Source organism: Saimiri boliviensis, chromosome 16, assembly GCF_048565385.1.
Source record: "Saimiri boliviensis isolate mSaiBol1 chromosome 16, mSaiBol1.pri, whole genome shotgun sequence".
Taxonomy (NCBI): Eukaryota; Metazoa; Chordata; class Mammalia; order Primates; family Cebidae; genus Saimiri; species Saimiri boliviensis.
This window is the reverse complement of record NC_133464.1, coordinates 1,134,273-1,151,290: the sequence shown is the minus strand read 5'-3', so window position 1 is coordinate 1,151,290 and position 17,018 is coordinate 1,134,273. Positions and strand designations below refer to the sequence as shown.

The window sequence follows — 17,018 nt, the reverse complement described above, 5'->3', positions numbered from 1 at the left end:
GCAGACACCTGTGTGCACAGCTCTTTTACCTACTTGGAGTCGTGGGTTTGCAACATGAGGATGTTTAAAAGACACCAACTCTGCACAAGATGCTCCATCTCTGGTGTCGATGGCTTCGTATACCTGAAACATTTGAAAGGGAAACCTAAGTAGAAAATAAAATAGTCTGTTCTAATAGAACCTACAATATACCGTATGCCTCACAGGGGAGAATTCATTTTCCCCTACTTTGAAAAAAGACAGAATAATCCAAATGTAACAGGCCGCTACTCTGCAGTGGGTAAACAATAACTTCATTTCAAAATGAGATGTTCCTAGCTGGCTCAGGCCTGTAATCCCAGCATTTTGTGAGGCTGAGGGAGGATTGCTTGAGGCCAGGAGTTTGAGACCATCCTGAAAAACATAGCAAAACCCATCTCTTTAAAACAAACTAACAAACAAAAACAGATGTTCTTGAAGCAAAAAAAAACAGGCCAAGCAAGCAAGTCAGTGGTTTATCATGTAATTCTTCATAAAGGTGAATTATTCTGGTTTTACTTGATCACATTCACATATGTTTGAAAATCCAATTTCACAGTTTATGAAAAAGAAATCAGTTTAAAAACCACATATATCCAAAATTCAAAAAGCTTCTACCCAACCTAAACATAAAAGGGAAATGGAAATGGCCGGGCATGGTGGCTCACGCTTGTAATCCCAGCACTTTGGGAGGCCAAGGCGGGTGGATCATGAGGTCAGGAGATCAAGACCACACTGGCCAACATGGTGAAACCCCATCTCTACTAAAAATACAAAAAAAAGTTAGCTGGGCGTGGTGGCTTGCACCTGTAGTCCCAGCTACTTGGGAGGCTGAGGTGGGAGAATCATCTGAAGCGGGAGGCGGAAGTTGCAGTGAGCCGAGAGTGCACCACTGCACTCCAGCCAGCTTGGTGGCAGAGCAAGTCTCCATCTCCAAAAAAAAAGGGAAATGAAAATAGCTAAATAGATTGTCACATTCATACAATGGGATACTTGGCTACTGTTAAAAAGAATTAATAGATCTACATGTAATAATGTAATAACATGAGAAAACGTCTACAATATGATGATTAAATCAAAACAAAATTAACTGCAGGAAAACCGTGTAACTTGATTTGGGAGAAATAGGAACAGAAAAACTACGTACAACATGTAAGCGGAGGAAAGAACGAGGGCCCGTGCCACACCACGCCAGCTGACTACGCGGACCGTGGGGTAGGGGCTGGGAGACCCGAGAGCCATTTGCCCCAACTAGCTCCTGCCGCAACAGACATTTTGTAATTAGAAAACCAAATATGCTTTTAAATCATGTTTACAAAAAAAGACATAAAAATTCTAACTAAGCAAAAGAGATAAGCACAAAGCTTTAGATACAGTGTAATTAAACTATGATAAAATTAAATATATACATTTTATGCTCACACAAGACTGACCAGGGATGTCATAACAACGATGTGCAGATGGAAAAAAGCACAAGCAGAGGGTCCTCCACACTGCGACCCCTCAGTGAAAGGCAGAGGGTCCTCCACACTGCGACCCCTCAGTGAAAGGCAGAGGGTCCTCCACACTGCGACCCCTCAGTGAAAGGCAGAGGGTCCTCCACACTGCGACCCCTCAGTGAAAGGCAGAGGGTCCTCCACACTGCGACCCCTCAGTGAAAGGCAGAGGGTCCTCCACACTGCGACCCCTCAGTGAAAGGCAGAGGCTTCCACACTGCCACCCCTCAGTGAAAGGCAGTGAGCTCCCTCCACATACCCACCAGGGAACTCAGAACTAGGAAGGCTGATGACACCGAGTGCTGCCGAGAACATGAAGCAACTAGAAGGCTCACACATTCGTGATGGGGTCAATCGGGGTAAAATTTTCGTAGAAAACTGGTATTCTACTAAAGCAAGCAAACACCTACTCTGACTCCAACCGTGCTCAACTAAGGTGCGTGTGGCTACAAAGTGGTTCTGGAGCCTGCTGACCAAGCCGTGCTCTCTCCTCGGCTCCACACGAACAGGAGGTTCACGCTAAAGAGTTCCCCACATCCACCCCTGCCTATGGTTGGAAGCACACCGGGTCCTGCACTGTGCTATCACTCTCACCACCCAGGGCCTGGCACAGCCCCAGGAGCCTGAGAGGCCTCGCTCTGGTTAACATCACGACGTTCTGACATCGCCAAGGGCTCCAGAGTTCTCTGCAGAGGGAACCTATGGGTGACTGAGGGCTTTGAGTCTCAGACTGGAGCAAGCACTGTGGAATGGAAGCATACTTCAATGACTAAACGCACTGGGGTCACAGTGGTCACGAAGGGATCAAACCCTGGAGTCTAGACACCGGGTCCCTCCAAGGAGAGGTGGAGATCCCTGTTGGGGGCACTCACTGGTCACCCTCTTTTGCCTGTGAAATCCCAGGGTGGTCCCTGCACACATGCAGGGTGATGTCGCCACATCCTCAGCTCACTCCGCCACACCCACCTGGGCTGCACCCAGTGTCCCAGGTGTGACCTGACCAGAGGAGGCCTCAGTGACACAGGGCCTTGAACCCAAGGAGAGCCCCAGCTTGCTTGGCAGGCATGAATGTGTCCCAAGAGTGGGCCTATCAATGCCCCCGCCTCAGTGACTAAATTGTGAGAACGGCGGGGGTGTGAACAGGAAAAGCAGGGATAGCAACAGACAGTACCAGCAACCCCTAAAGTTGCGACTGGCGCCACAGGGGATGCAGGATCCTAAGCAGCCCAGCCACCTGGCCAACTGTTAACATCTCATGCTGCAGAGACTTCAGCCCCCAATGGGACCACACAGCCACATTCCAAGTGAGCATCTTCTGAGCGGCACCCCTAGGCCTGGTTCACCAGGGCATGCTCCCCGCTTCTGGTCCCAGCAAGACTTTCTTGTGGCTGGGGCATGCCTCTCATGCCCTCCAGTGCGGTCCACAGAGAACGCGTAACTTTTAAAAGTGCAAAATTATCGGCCGGATGCTGCGGCTCACGCCTGGAAGTAATCTCAGCACTCTGAGAGGCTGAGGAGGATGGATCACAAGCTCAGGAGTTGGAGACCAGCCTGGTGAAACCGGGTCTCTACTAAAAACACAAAAAAATTAGCCCGGCGGTGGCGCATGCATTGTGCTTGGAGAGAGAAGGGCGTTAAACGGCAGCGAGGACCCGGAGCGCTCGCCCGGCCCGCGGCACCGCCAGGGCCCGCGCTCGCCCCGCCATCGCCCCCCGGACGTCCCTCCGACGCGGCGCCGCCCACACCAAGGCCCGCCGGCCCGTCCGAGCCCCCGCGAGCGCGGCCACACATGCCAGCAACAGACGGCAGCGCCCTGGGGCCCCGCGTCCACTTCCACTGCGACGACTCCGCGATCGGTCCACGGACGCCGCCCACGGCGGCCCCGCAGGGGAGACCCCGGGCGCCTTCCCGAGCCCCAGCCGCCGCCGTGCGGCCTTTCGGTCGGCTCGCGGGCACGCGGACGAGGAAGGGGTGGCGAGGCGGGGAAGGAAGAGGCCCGAGCGTCCACGGCAGGAGGAGACACGCGGAGCGCGCCGAGGGCCAACCGCGCCGCCGCGCGCGGCCGGGCCGGGACCCACCTGCTGCAGGTACTGGTTGATGGTGATGTGCGCCATGGGAGCGCCGACGCCGGGCGGGCCAGCTGGCGTCACTTCCGGCGCTCGGTCCGTCTGGGTCCCGGCGCCCCCGGCCGCGCCGCCCGCGCGCAGGTGGTTCCGGAGGGAGAACCGGGGTCGGCTGGGCGGCGCGCTCGGGCTGAGGGGGCCCCGGGGTCTTTCCGCCGGGCCCGTCCTCTCAGCGGGGACGCCAGCGGCTCTGACTGTGTGTTTGAGCCCGCCCCGGCTGGGGGGCTTGGGGTCCGGCGGCAGGACAGCGCCACGGCCAAACTGCTTCTCCCCGCGCTGACCCCTCGACCGCCTCCTGTGAAAACGAGGCCGCGGAGGACGCTCGGCGCGCGTCCGGGTCAGGGCGTCGGGGCGCGCGCCCGAGCGGGGGGCGGGGGAGGGACACGGCGCGCGCTCCCGAGGCCGCATGAAGTGCCCCGCCGCGCGCTCCCGAGCCCTCAGGCGTGGGGACGTCTCGGCGCGCGCCCCCCGAGCTCTCGAGGTGGTCCCGAGTCCCGCATGGGGGTGCCGAGCCCTCGGAAGGGGGGCCCCGCCGCGCGCGCCCCGAGCCGGCAGAGGGGGCCCTGATCCCTCAGGGAGGGGCCCCGGCGCGCGTCCCCGAGCCCTCGGGGGTCCCCGTCCCGCAGGAGGGGCGGTTCCCGGCGCGCGCCCCGAGCCCTCGGGAGAAGCCGGGCGCGGCGGCGGTTGGGCTCGGGCACGCGGGCCGGGCGGGGCGGGGCGCGCGGGGAGGCCGGGGCGGAGGCCGCGCGGACCGGGGCGGGCGGCGGCGGCTGCGGCTCTCGGGGCGGGGCGGGGCGCGGCGGTTCCGGCCCAGCCATGGCGGACGAGGCCCCGCGGAAGGGCAGCTTCTCGGCGCTCGTGGGCCGCACCAACGGCCTCACCAAGCCCGCGGCCCTGGCCGCGGCGCCCGCCAAGCCGGGGGGCGCGGGCGGCTCCAAGAAGCTGGTCATCAAGAACTTCCGAGGTGGGTGCGGCGGCCGGGCCGAGGGCCGGGCGACCCCGGCGGGGACCCCGCGAGACCCCGCCCGCCGCGGGCCGGGGAGGCACCGAGATCCGCGCGAGCGCGGGGCCGGGGCGCGGGGCCGGGGCGCGGGCCGGGCCGGGCGGGGGTGGGCGAGCGGGGTCCCCGCGGCGCGCCCTGAGCCGCCCGCTCTCCCTCCGCCCGGCAGACAGACCGCGGCTGCCCGACAACTACACGCAGGACACGTGGCGGAAGCTGCACGAGGCGGTGCGGGCCGTGCAGAGCAGCACCGCCATCAGGTGCAACCTCGAGGAGCTCTACCAGGTGAGGCGGCGGCCGGGGCCGGGGGGTCCTGCCCCGCGTGACGCAGACGCGGCCCCGCGGCCGCCCCGGAGCCCGGGAGCCGGAAAGGCGGGGCGCCGGCCTCCTCCGCGGGCCGGGAGCCCCAGAGGCAACAAGTGGTTTTGTTTATTGCGGCGGTGGAATTTTTGTTTTCAGGCTTAAGCTGCTTAGAACGATATTTAAAGTTATCCCATTACAGAAGAGAAGGAGGTGTGTTTCTAGGAGCCACGTGACTCGTTTTGCAAGTATGCAGCGGATTGTTATTTCCCTCGTTATACAGTATATAAAACTGGTTACTGTGTCACTTCCCAGTGCGGGTTTTTTTTTTTTCTCTGCTGTGTTTTGTGATTAATGGTTGCCTTTAAGATAGTCAAACAGATTTTGTAGCGTTTAATTCAAAGTGATGGTGTTCTGTTTTCTAAAGTAGCAAAAAATGGCCCCAAGTACATTTTGCTACTTGGAGATTTCGTTTACAAGCGGACTTTTTTTCTGGCATCTTCTTTTGTAAGACAACGTTCATTAAGTAGTCTAATATCTACATTTTAGGGCTCAATGTGTCATACAATTACTTCTATTAACAGGCTTTAAAAAAAATCTTTTTCTGGATATGCAAGTGACTGCATTGTAAAAATTACAAAAAATACAAAAAAGAAAACTTAAATCACCTATAATCCTACCACCCAAAGAAAACTACTGTTAGGCAGTTTGGTGTACATACATCCATTCTTTGTCCTAAGTGTAAGTGGATTACGTGTTCATACCAGCTTTTTTGAGGCACAATCTGCATATAATGTGTATTTCAAGAAGTTTTAACAGATGTATACAGTTATGTAACCGGCCCCTCTTGGTAGACTGGTAGAATATTTCTACCACCCCCAAAATTGCCATGACCACTTTTGCAATGAGTCTTCTCCACTGACTCCCAGCCCTTGGCAATCCCCAAGGGACAAAATATAATGACATTTTGTCATTTCTAGAACCTTTTCTAAATGCAATCATGTGTTTTATCGTCTTTTGTATCAGGCTTCTTTCACTTAGGCCAGTGCTTTTGAGATTCATGCACACACAGTGTGATTGTGGTTTGTTTATTACCGAGTACAATGGGTGTACCACAATTGTTTTATCTGTTCACCAGTTAATGGACATTTGGGTGTCCATGTTTTGGGTTGTTTTTTTGTTTTGTTTTGAGACAGAGTTTCCCTCTTATTGCCCAGGCTGGAGTGCAGTGGTGTGATCTCACTCACTGCAACCTCTGCTTCTCAGGTTCAAGCAATTCTCCTGCCTCAGCCTCCCAAAGAGCTGCGATTACAGGCACCTGCTACCACATCCGGCTAATTTTTTATGTTTTTAGTAGAGTCAGGGTTTTGCCACGTTGGGCAGGCTGGTCTCAAACTCCCGACTTCAGGTCCGCCCGCCTTGGCTTCCCAAAGTGCTGGAATTACAGGCATGAGCTACGGTGCCCAGCCTTGGGTTGTTTTAAATAAAGCTGCTGTGAACATTTGTGAATAAGCCTTCATTTGGAAATATATTTTCATTCCTCTGAGGTAAGTTCTGCTTACTTTTATACTAGAGGTAAGTTATCAGGGTCATGTGGAAAATGTATGTTTATCTTTGTAGGAAATTCCTTGTTTTTCAAAGTGCTGCCCCTTCTGTGTTTCTCCCGGCAGTGTATGGGAGTTCCAGTTCCAGGCTGCTGCCGGCATGTGCTATTCTCAGCTTGTAATTTTAGCCGTGCTGGTAGGTGTGTGGTGGAGCGTCGTTGTGGGCTTGGTTTGCATTTCCCTCTGATGCCAAGCATCCTTGTACTTGCCATTCTATATCTTCTTTGACGAAGTGTCGATTTAAGTATTTTGCTCATTTTCATTGGGTTGATTTTCTTGAGTGTATGAGTTTGTTATGTATTCTAGATACAAGTCTGATACCAGATTTTCGCCTTGCTAATACTTTCTTTCTAGTCTTGAACTTGTCTTTTGATTCTCTTAACTGTGCCTTTGGAAGAGCAATAGTTTTAAGTTTTGAAGTCACATGAATCAGTTTGTTGTTCTATAAATTGTGCTTTTAGTATCTGAGAAATCTTGCTTAATCAATCTAAGGTCACGGAGTTTTCTCTTATATTTTCTTCCAGACATTGTAGGGTTTTAGGTTTAACATTTAGTTCTCTGATCTATGTAGGGTGAGTTTTTTTATGTATTGTGAAAGATAAATCTAGGGTCAGGGCCGGGGCTGGTGGATCACCTGAGGTCAGGAGTTCAAGACCAGCCTGGCCAACATGGTGTCTACTAAAAATACAAAAAAATAGCTGGGCGTGGTATCAGGCACCTGTAATCCGAGCTACTTTGGAGGCTTAGGCTGGAGAATCACTTGAACCCTGGAATTGGAGATTACATTGAACCGAGATTATGCCACTGCACTCCGGCCTGAGCAACAGCAAAGTGAGACTGCATCTCAAAAAAAAACAAAAACCTCTAGCGTTACTGTTTTTCCTGTAAATGTGGAGTTGTGCAGCCTCTTTTCCCCTGCTGATCTGCCTTTGCTCCTTTGTCAAAAATCATGTAGGAGTAGGTGGAGTGACTTGTGAAATAGGCTGTGCTGGCCCTCCACCTCATACGTTTGCACAGGTTTTTGGCTATTCTTGGTCCCTTGTGTTTCCATATGAATTTTAGAATCAGCCAATTTCTATTAAAAAAGTGTGCTAAGATTTTGATTGACGGTATATAGAATCTATAGATCAACCTGGGAGAGTTAATTTCTTAACAATATTGAGAGGCTGGGCACAGTGGCTCATCCCAGCATTTTCAGAGGCCAAGGTGGCCTGATCACTTGAGCCCAGGAGTTGGAGACTAGCCTGGGCAACATGGTGAAACCCCATGTCTACAAAAAATTTAAAAATTAGCCCAGTGGGGTGATGTACACCTATAGTTCCAGCTACTCATTCAGGGCCCCCACTCTGCAGGCTAGAAGCTCTCCATGCAGGAAGCTGAGCAGTTGGGGCCTGTTTGCCTCTCATCCTTCTGAGATTCACTCTTTCCTAGCCCAGTACCCAGTGCTTCAAAAACTGTTGCTTTGTATTTTTGTCTGATTTTTTGGTTATTTCAGGCAGAAGGTTAATATAGTTCTTTTACTGTGTCTTGACCAGAAACAAGAGTCCCACCTGAACCCTTATAGGTCTTTGGTTTAATAAAATGTGCTATCTTACAGCTAAGACTTCTTACTACTATTTTCCTGGAGATTTGGCTGTCATCTGCTGCCTCATTGTTTTTACTTAAAATGGTGGAATTAACCTTGCAACACCTTGTACGCAGTGATAGGTCTCATAAAACAATCACTGTAGATACTATGAACAATGTTTGCAGGTGCCTTGGGTGTCTGTCTTGAAACCCTGAGAACTAGGAATGCTAACCCCAAAATGACAGTCACTGGTTCCTCCTGGGTTGAAACATCGCAAATTCTAAGGGCATCTCTGGAGGTGCTGTCCCACCAGGGGACATGTGGAATCCATTGACTTACTCACCTGTGAGCACGTGCAGCTAGTCATTTCTCCACACACAGGTGGGATTCTGGCCTCTCACAGAGTCTGAAGCATGGGCTGCCTCTGGTGGATTGGAAGCAAGTAGGGTAGAAATGGTAAGAAAAGTAAATGTGAAGTTACTGATCTCTAATCATTTGGCTTGGTGTTTCAAAATAAAATCTGTCTTTGTATAGGTGGTGTGATGTATACTTTGCCAAACAATCTTGCGTGAAAGTACCAATTCTCACACACCCAAGTTTGCAGGGTTTGGTTGAGGGTTTGGTTTGGTTTTGCTCAGTCTCCCTCTAAACTCCTCAGGAGGCCTGTTGATGACTGTGTGGGCCTCCGCTGGTCTGTTGTTTCTGTTTGTTACTTATTTCCTTCTTGTCATTTTCCTTCTGTAATGTGTAGAGGAGAATGTTGTGAAGGCATAAACCTTTTCCCTTTAACGGCCTTAATTTATGTCTGTAATAACTAACTCCCTGAGGAAAGTGGATCTTCTGTGTCTTGTGTCTGTTTTAGTCCTACTTGTAGCTGAATGAGACAACAGAAAACTGAATACTGCATTTCTAGAAAGGCTATGTGTTGATTTAGGACTGGTTTTTCTGTTTGTTTTTTGCACAAAAACAAGTCTCTCGGGCCTTTAAAAAAAAGAGAGAGGCGTGGCCTCCTGATGTTGTCCAGGCTGCTTGGGAACTCTTAAACGCAAGCAGCCCTCCTGCCTTGGCCTCCCAAAGTGCTGGGATTACAGGCATGAGCCACTGTACCCAGCTGACATACAAGTTCTGAGGAAAGCCAGGCCGTCTTTCTTGAGTCGCACAGTAGTTGTCTCCGTGACATCTTGATACTAGGTGATAATGGTCAGTGAAGGGGAGTGATTAGTCCTTTGTATGTGGTGGCATTCTTCCCTCACACCCAAGCTAGAGACCCAGCGTAGGAATGGAACCTCCGTAGCTACACAGGTCTCATCCCGTGGGGCTGCGGAGGTTTTGTCCCGTGTGATTGTGAAGGTCTTACCCTGTGTGGTTGTAGAGGTCTCTGTGTGACTCTGGGGGTCGCATTCCATGTGGCCGTGGAGGTCACCCCCACAGCTCCCTGGACTTCCTTGTTCTGTCTTCCACACCTGAGAGCAGGGATCGCCCTTGTCCGCAGGGAGCATTATGTTTAAGTGGCAGTGAGTTCACTCTGGGCAGTGCTTGGACACTATAAATAGATGTGCATATTGAGCTAATACAGACAATCATTTGATGAACCTGTTGGTTAGGAAGTAGCTGTGATGTGAGGAGAGACACTGTTGGGTGAAGATATACACAAATTCTCACTTGGCCTTTTTATACAAGGAAAGCATTTTGATACTAATAGGAGTAGAATGCAAAGGATGCTTCTCCACCTCTGATCGTTGGATTACGTTCATTTTCTCTGGGTTGAATCTTTAAAATTCTGATGGTCCAAGGGCACCAACAGGAAGCACACAGTACCATCTGATAGCTTGCTTTATACCTCCAGAGAGGTGTTGCTAAATCTCATTGAGTCTCAAAAATTCATTTTGGGGAGGGGTGACTCCTGTGTTGTGCTGCTTCTATAAGAACACAAAAAAGTCTTCCAGCATTCCAACCAGCAAGGAGTTGGCAGGACGGAGAGAAACAAAGGCTGTCGCCTTTCCAGTGATGAGTGCCTGTAACATGAAGCTGGCAGTCCTGACTCAGCACCTACAGCAAACCCGGTTACCCAGGGCTTGCTACTTATTTTGAGAGATTCCTAAATTCTTAATTTTAAAAACAAAATAAATTGCATTATGACTCATATAAATAGTAAATGTGTACCAAATAGGACACATGGGAGGAAGAGTAAGTTATAAAATACTCAGCAATGATATGGCACACCAGGAAGAGGTGGTTTTCAGGATATTGGTTCTTAGTTTAGGAATTAAAACATCCAGAAAATGGTCCTACATTACTGTTTATGAAGGATATGTACCACTAAGCTTATTTTGACTTTTACTGAAGAAAATACATTTTCTTCGTGTGTTATATAAAAAACTTACTTTGTAGTAATTATGTCTGTGGGATCCACTAAGGTTTAACTACTGGAGCAAAACCTTTGTCCTGAAGTTCTACTGGTTCTTTGAGGAGACAAAAGATGGCAGGTCTTTGACCAAATTTTAAAGACTTAGAATCCAAAGGGATGGAATTGAAGAGTTTGAGAAAGGAATTAAAAGAAATACAGAATGTGGGTAGGAATTCTTATGTCTATAGTGAGACAAAATGTAGGGGCAAAGTTTTTATTTCTTTGTTTTGCGGATATTAAGCTTGTTAGAAAACAGGATAATAATTATTTTAATCTTCGTAAATGTGTATGTATTTTATATGGTAGTAATTACTGTATTTATTTAACTTTGGTTAATATAATATGTACCAGCTCTCCTATAATATTGGAATTATTAATACTTGTAAGTATTAGTAAAATGAATAGTTTTTATAACTTTAATTTACCTTTTTTCCTAGGGGACTATTGTATTCAAACTACATTCAGATTATTTATCTAAAGTGTTTTTATTCTGTATATCCCCACATTTTTTGAACCCCACATTGGTTCAAAACTTGCTAGTAGAAAAACCACATTTCTGTTTATAGTATTTCATATTTGAATTGAATGAGATTAAGGTTTTGTACATGAGATTTGAAAGGAACTGTTATTAGAACTGGGGAGAATGTACAAGCACTGTTTCTTTGAGATGGGTAGAAGTACTGTAAGAAAAAATTTTGTGCCTCAACAAATGGTTTCAGCTGGGCACAGTGGCTCACACCTATAATCTCAACACTTTGGGAGGCTCGGGAGGGTGGATCACCTGAGGGCAAGAGTTGGAGACCAGGCCAGCTAACAGGGCGAAACCCTATCTCTGCTAAAAATCCAAAAATTAGTGGGGCGTGGTGGCACATGCCTGTAATCCCAGCTACTCGAGAGGCTGAGGCAGGAGAATTGCTTGAACCTGGGAGGCAGAGGTTGCAGTGAGCGGAGATCGTGCCATTGCTCTCCAGCCTGGATACCAGAGCAAGACTTCATCTCAAAAAAGAAAAAAAGAAATGGTTTCTTCTTGTATTGGGGATGTTCACAGAAGAAAAAAAAAATGTTTCTTAATTAAGACAAAACTGAAGTGAATTACACATCTAGCCTGCAGAAAAATAAATAGCAAACACTACAATCTGGCCTGAGTCACCCAGAACAAAGCTCAGTATGGACGAATCACTGCCCCGGGGAGAGTGAAGGGAACTGGAGCCCCAGCCTGTTGTTCTCCTTCCCAATGAGATGGTGGTCACTGAGGGAAAAGATATTCTTGGTTCGCTAGCCCTGATTCACTTTGTAATCATTAAGGTGAACTAAACTCATGCATGCTCCAGTGACCCCCACCTCAGGCTGAGGAATCAGAGCACCCAGAAACAGGCCTGGGAGGATCAAACCTGTTCAGAAGTCCCCAGATGCTCAGAAGTGGTGCAGGCCAGCTAGCCGCCTGGGGCCCGAGGTGCCACGTGCCCACGTTAACTAACTGTTGTTACCCCCATGCCAACTATGACTTTTTCCAACGAGAAGTGCCCTCAACTTAGCCATAATAAATAATATATTTGTAGATTCTGTAAGTACTGCGGTGGGTGGGGTGCCTTTTTGTTATGATTACAGCTATATAAACAATCGGGTTTTTTAAAGAACCAATCTGTTGTTCATACTGAGGAATTTATGTGTCCCTTTTGTGTGCAGGCTGTGGAAAATCTTTGTTCGCATAAAGTCTCCCCCATGCTCTACAAGCAGCTGCGTCAGGCCTGTGAAGACCACGTCCAGGCACAGATCCTTCCGTTTAGAGAATATCCTTTTTTTGGTTCATAAAGTTTCTGTTTATCTAAGTCTTTTAAAACTGAACATTATGATAAATAACTAATGAGTATCCTTAATATTAGAACAAAAGCTTTAAAGTGCTCTTTTATTTCATGACTCAATATGGTAAGTTTTTAAGCAAAATTTGCCATTTAAAGTATTTTGTTGATCCAAATTAAAGGGAAACCGTGTCTACTTATTGGATATGATTGAAGTATTTAGGAAAAGTTCTGAAAAATGTCTTAAAGTTTGAGTATCCTTTATTCTAATAAATATCATCTGCATTAGCTTTCTGTGATGTGTGACAAATTCCCATCTACTTGGTGACATATGGAGACGCCCGCTTATCAGCTCATGGTCGTGTCTCTTAGAAGGCTGGGCAGGACTCAGTGGATTCTGTGCTCAGAGTCTCATGGGCAGAGTCAAGGTGTCAACCAGGCCAGGGCCTCACCTAAGGTGAGGTCCTTCGCTAGCATGGGCAGGCAGTTGGCAGAAGCCAGTTCCTGTGGCTGTGGGACTGAGTGCCCTGCTTTCCTTCCTGTGTTACGTGGGGTCATGTGCAGCTCTTTGCCTCTCTTCTCACAGCACAACTCTTTTTTGCTTCTAGGCCTGCAGGAGAATCTGCTGCTCTGGCCTGCTGAGATAGGGCCTTATATGATGTAACCTGTAACTGAGTGAATGAATGATGACCCTTCATATCCACAGCCTCATTCACAGTTGCATGTGAGGCATCATCCATGTAGGGACAGGGCAGGGGCATCTCAGGATTCTGCTGCCACACCAGCTGTGACTCAGTTATCTGCAGAGGAGTCTCTGGGCTCCTTGGCATGCTATAGAAAATCCTTTAATCTGGACTCAGTCTCATTCCCCAGCCTCCTCCCATTACTGTAGCTATCCATGTGTTTCATTGGGTAGGAATGAGAAAGTAGAGTTTATAGTTGCAGAAAGTCTACTTGTGATTGGAGTTTTCTAGGCCTCCGCTTCTTTATATGTAAAATTAAGTAGTTGGTCTTTCCTTCTAGTTCAAGGACACTTCTGCTCCCCCATGTCCCTGATCTTGGGAAACTAAACCATCTGAGTTCCTTGGAAGGACCTTCGCAGAAGCTGCAGCAGCTGGTGTTGCTGAAGTTGAAGCACATGGCAGGGAAGCTGAAATGCAGGGTGAGAGGTCTCTGTTTAGACAGTCTCCACAGTGCTGCCCACACATGGTGAGTGAAGTCAGCTTCAGTTCTTTGATGCTGGTTTCTGTAAATACACCTCTGCAGTGTTTTCCAGCAAAGCCCTTTCCTAACGATCATGAGGTTGTTCAAGAGATCAGTGACCACACACAACCTTCTGGAACCTGGCCAAAGTGCATCTTATCTCATGAGGCACCTGTGAGGGTGCACAGAAGCAGGCCCCGCCCCAGGGCCACCGCTCAGCAGTGCGCTTCCAGGAACCCATGTTCCGGATGCTTCCATCCAAAAAGTGACCTGACTCCTGGGCTTGGGAGAAGTCCTTAGCAGATGCCCAAGCCTTCTCCTAAAGACTTTGGCATCGGTGAGAGTCAGCAGGTGATCATTGTTCCTACTCTAGTTGCTGTCCCAATTTACTTGAAAACTGCCATTTGATTACCTGATCAAATTATCCTTCTGCCAGTTACTTCTACCCTGTGGGTTGTCATTAATTCACTCACTGCACAAGCGCTTGCTTTCTGCCTGTGGCACTGGCACCGCAAAATGGAAAGTGATCACCCACCATGCCTGATTTCTACCCTCCAAGAAGTTACAGTCCTGTGGGAGAGGCGGGAGAATTACTGTGCTTTCCTGGTGCGGTGGCAAAACCATGATTACAAAAATTATTTAGTTCATTAAAGGCCAAAGAAGAAAACACTACCATATCAAATGGCCTTATTAGTCATGAGACATCTTGAGTTGAGAACTGTTGAGTCAGGCCAGCAGTGGTGGGGTGTGAGGCATCTGGGGCAGAGCCTCCCGAAGGAGACACCCTTGGAGGGTGGGGAGGGTCCGCCCACCTGTAGATGTGGCACCAATGCAGAGCGTGGAGGGTGCCTTGGAAATCCCCAGCAGCACAACTAGAACTCCAGAGAGCTGGCGGCCCTTAGGCTGTGATGCTGAGGTGGAGATTGAATTAGAATCTTTGTGGATACTGTCAAGGAGTTGGACTCCAGTCTATGAATATCCCAGCATCCTCACAGGTTTTGAAGCAAGAAACCAGAATAAGATTGTTCATGGACGTCACTCGGGCAGAATGATGAGATAAGTTTATGTAGAGACCAGCACTCCACAGCCTTTCATTGCACACGTTTTTAAGTATCGGTCATGTGCTGGGTATAATACCAGGCCCTGGGAAAATAAATTTGAGTAGAACGGGATTCTGGCCCTTTGGAGCTTAAAGCCGAATGGGGATGGCAGAAGCATCAAGATAAGCATTTACAAGTGCTGTGATAAGGGTTTTCAAAGGTTCAGATAAGCTCCTGGGACCTAAATAAAGAGTAGCCAGCCCACCTGCATAAGGGAGTGTTGCAGGCATGAAGCGATGTCTGAGCCGTGTCCTAAAGGGTGGATGAGGAGGTGGCACAGGCCAGTGGCACAATCACTGGCTCTGAGGAAGCATACTGGGCACAAGAGCCAGGTGCACTGCTGGACGTGGGAGAGTTGACCGCTTACAGGATCCCTAAAGGGGAAAACGAGAGGAAGGCAGATGCTGAATTATGGAGGGCCTTTGTTGAACCGAGAAGTCAAGGTTTTATCTGAAGATGGAGATTCATCTGAGGTATTCAGGTACAGAGCATCTGGGTTATGTTTGTAAGAAGTTGGTGTGCCTGTGTGTGTGCCTTGTGGTGTGAGAGGTCAGTTGACTGACTGGGCAGCAAAACCATGGAGTCGGAATGGCAGCATCCTGCCAGCAAACCTCTTACGGTTTAGAGGGAAGGGATCTGACTGGTGTGGAAGGAGGAACCAGACAAGGTTTGAGGCCCGGAGCGTCTGTCTTGGTCACATTGGTTTGAAGGAGGTGAGGAGGCACTGGGGTAGAGGTGCCTGATGTGCATTTGGGGCTGTAGACACAGATCCAGTGGTCACAGACACAGATGAAACTGGCCAGGAAAAATGAGCAGAGTGGCCAGATGTGGTGGCTCATGCCTCTGATCTCAGCACTGCATTTTGGGAGGCCAGGGTGGGAGGATCACTTGAGTCCAGGAGTTCAAGACCCACCTAGACAATAATGAGCCAGGCATGGTGGTGCATGCATGCCTGTGGGTCCAGCTACTCTGGAGGCTGAGGTTGGAGGATTGCTTGAGCCCAGGAGGTCAACGCTGCAGTGAGCTGAAATTGTGCCACTGCATTCCAGCCTGGACAACAGGGAAAAGCCCTCATCTCTAAAAGGAAAAAAATGAGCAGAGCCATGGGAGGCGGTGGTCAACGGCTGGTGTCAGGAAGGTGAGAGGAAAACCTGGAGAGTCATCTTTGGGAATCGAGGGGCATGTTTAATATGGCATCTGGCTTAGTGGCTGAAGGGATGATGAGACCAGAGAGTGGCGGTTACCATGACGAAGGCTTTCTGCTGCATGCGTACATTAACTGAGTAAACATCGATGAGTGTTTATGTCCAACTCCACACTATGCGTTGGGGACCAGGGACAGGAATGGGTGGCATGGGCCCTGCCCTCAAAGAGCTTGTTTTTCTGGAAGAGAGTTGTGACCCAGCCCAGTCTCATATGGCGAAGTGGTCATGTCATGGCAGATGCTCAGATACCAACGTAGCAGGACATATTCAAGGTCTGCATATTCAGATTTCTTTTGCCTCTGGGTTATTCCAGTATTTTACGTAACTCTGCTTTCTAAGATTTAAGTAATGTTATATGCTGATTATATTTTAGTCGTGTGCTGATGTTAGATTATAGATGAAACCCATCAGATGCGCATACAGAAAAAGGGCTTTCGTGGAATTGCGTCCTTCACTCGCGTCTTCGTTCACCATTTCCATTTCCTTGTCTCAGGTGTTTGGTAAATTCTGCACTTAGTTGTCCCTTTCAAAATAGATACCTGTTCTTGGTGATGTCCCTTCCCAAAATAAAAGCCATTCGTACCCACACACACACACACACTCGCTGAGCCACAGGCAGCTGCTGCACATCCCAGATCACATGGTGCGGGACCACGTGCCACCCAACCAGACTGCACGGGCACCGAGAGCTCTTCGAAAATGTCAAGCCAGCTGTCCTCAGAATCTAACCTATAGATAACAACAGATGAAACTCACCTTTTCCTTCCCCTGGTTCACCTTGACAGCATTGCAGGTCTGGTCAGCTACAGAATGCCGGGCAGTGGTGGACACCACAAGAGCAGCATGGTCAGTGGAAGGGAAGGGCGTGGGAGTGAGCAGGGGAGCCTTGGTTGTTGGGGGACTCTCGAAGCTCCAGTTTCCTCTGTAAGCATGCCTGTATGATCCACACCGAGAACAACAGGCTTTGTCTTTCCTTAGAAAGACCTGGCCTGTTCTCACTTGACCAGATACTGTGTTCGCAGCACTTGCTGGCAGTGGTCCAAGCTCTGCACATTCACGAATTGCTTTCTGTCTCACAACACCCTGAGCTGTAGGTACCTTCGTTGACCCTATTTTCTAGATGAAGAAACAAAAGCCCAAGAGAACCCTGTTAGTGCTCAGCCAGATCAGAGGGGACAAAACGGCACCCCTGCCTT

At 49.3% G+C, this 17,018-nt stretch overlaps 2 protein-coding genes and 1 long non-coding RNA gene across 7 annotated transcripts in view; 2 read left to right on the top strand and 1 right to left on the bottom strand.

The window, feature by feature from the left end:
• Window positions 1–4,045, bottom strand: part of PCID2 (PCI domain containing 2) — a 28,489-nt gene extending 24,444 nt beyond the window's left edge. Inside the window, exons 1-2 of one of the 2 annotated variants that reach the window (XM_039473137.2) lie at window positions 3,593–4,045; window positions 34–123 (exon numbers count right to left, since the gene is read on the bottom strand). In XM_039473137.2, coding sequence (XP_039329071.1) covers window positions 34–123; window positions 3,593–4,045 — 543 coding nt within the window. Of the gene's footprint in view, window positions 1–33; window positions 124–1,165; window positions 1,297–3,592 lie in introns of those variants that run through there. The other variant, XM_074387420.1, reaches the window with a different exon arrangement.
• CUL4A (cullin 4A) overlaps window positions 4,044–17,018 on the top strand; it is a 57,778-nt gene continuing 44,803 nt past the window's right edge. For 3 of the 4 annotated variants that reach the window (XR_012514265.1, XM_074387416.1, XM_074387418.1), the window contains exons 1-2: window positions 4,044–4,601; window positions 12,202–12,306. Coding sequence is in view for 3 of the 4 variants with exons in the window: in XM_074387416.1 (XP_074243517.1) it covers window positions 4,044–4,601; window positions 12,202–12,306 (663 nt within the window). In the remaining variant the exon portion in view is untranslated. Of the gene's footprint in view, window positions 4,602–4,806; window positions 4,923–12,201; window positions 12,307–17,018 lie in introns of all 4 variants that reach the window. The other variant, XM_074387417.1, reaches the window with a different exon arrangement.
• LOC141581579 (uncharacterized) lies at window positions 12,317–14,746 on the top strand. The gene is made up of 2 exons (XR_012514266.1): window positions 12,317–13,038; window positions 13,338–14,746. It is a non-coding gene; the product is annotated as an uncharacterized LOC141581579 (long non-coding RNA).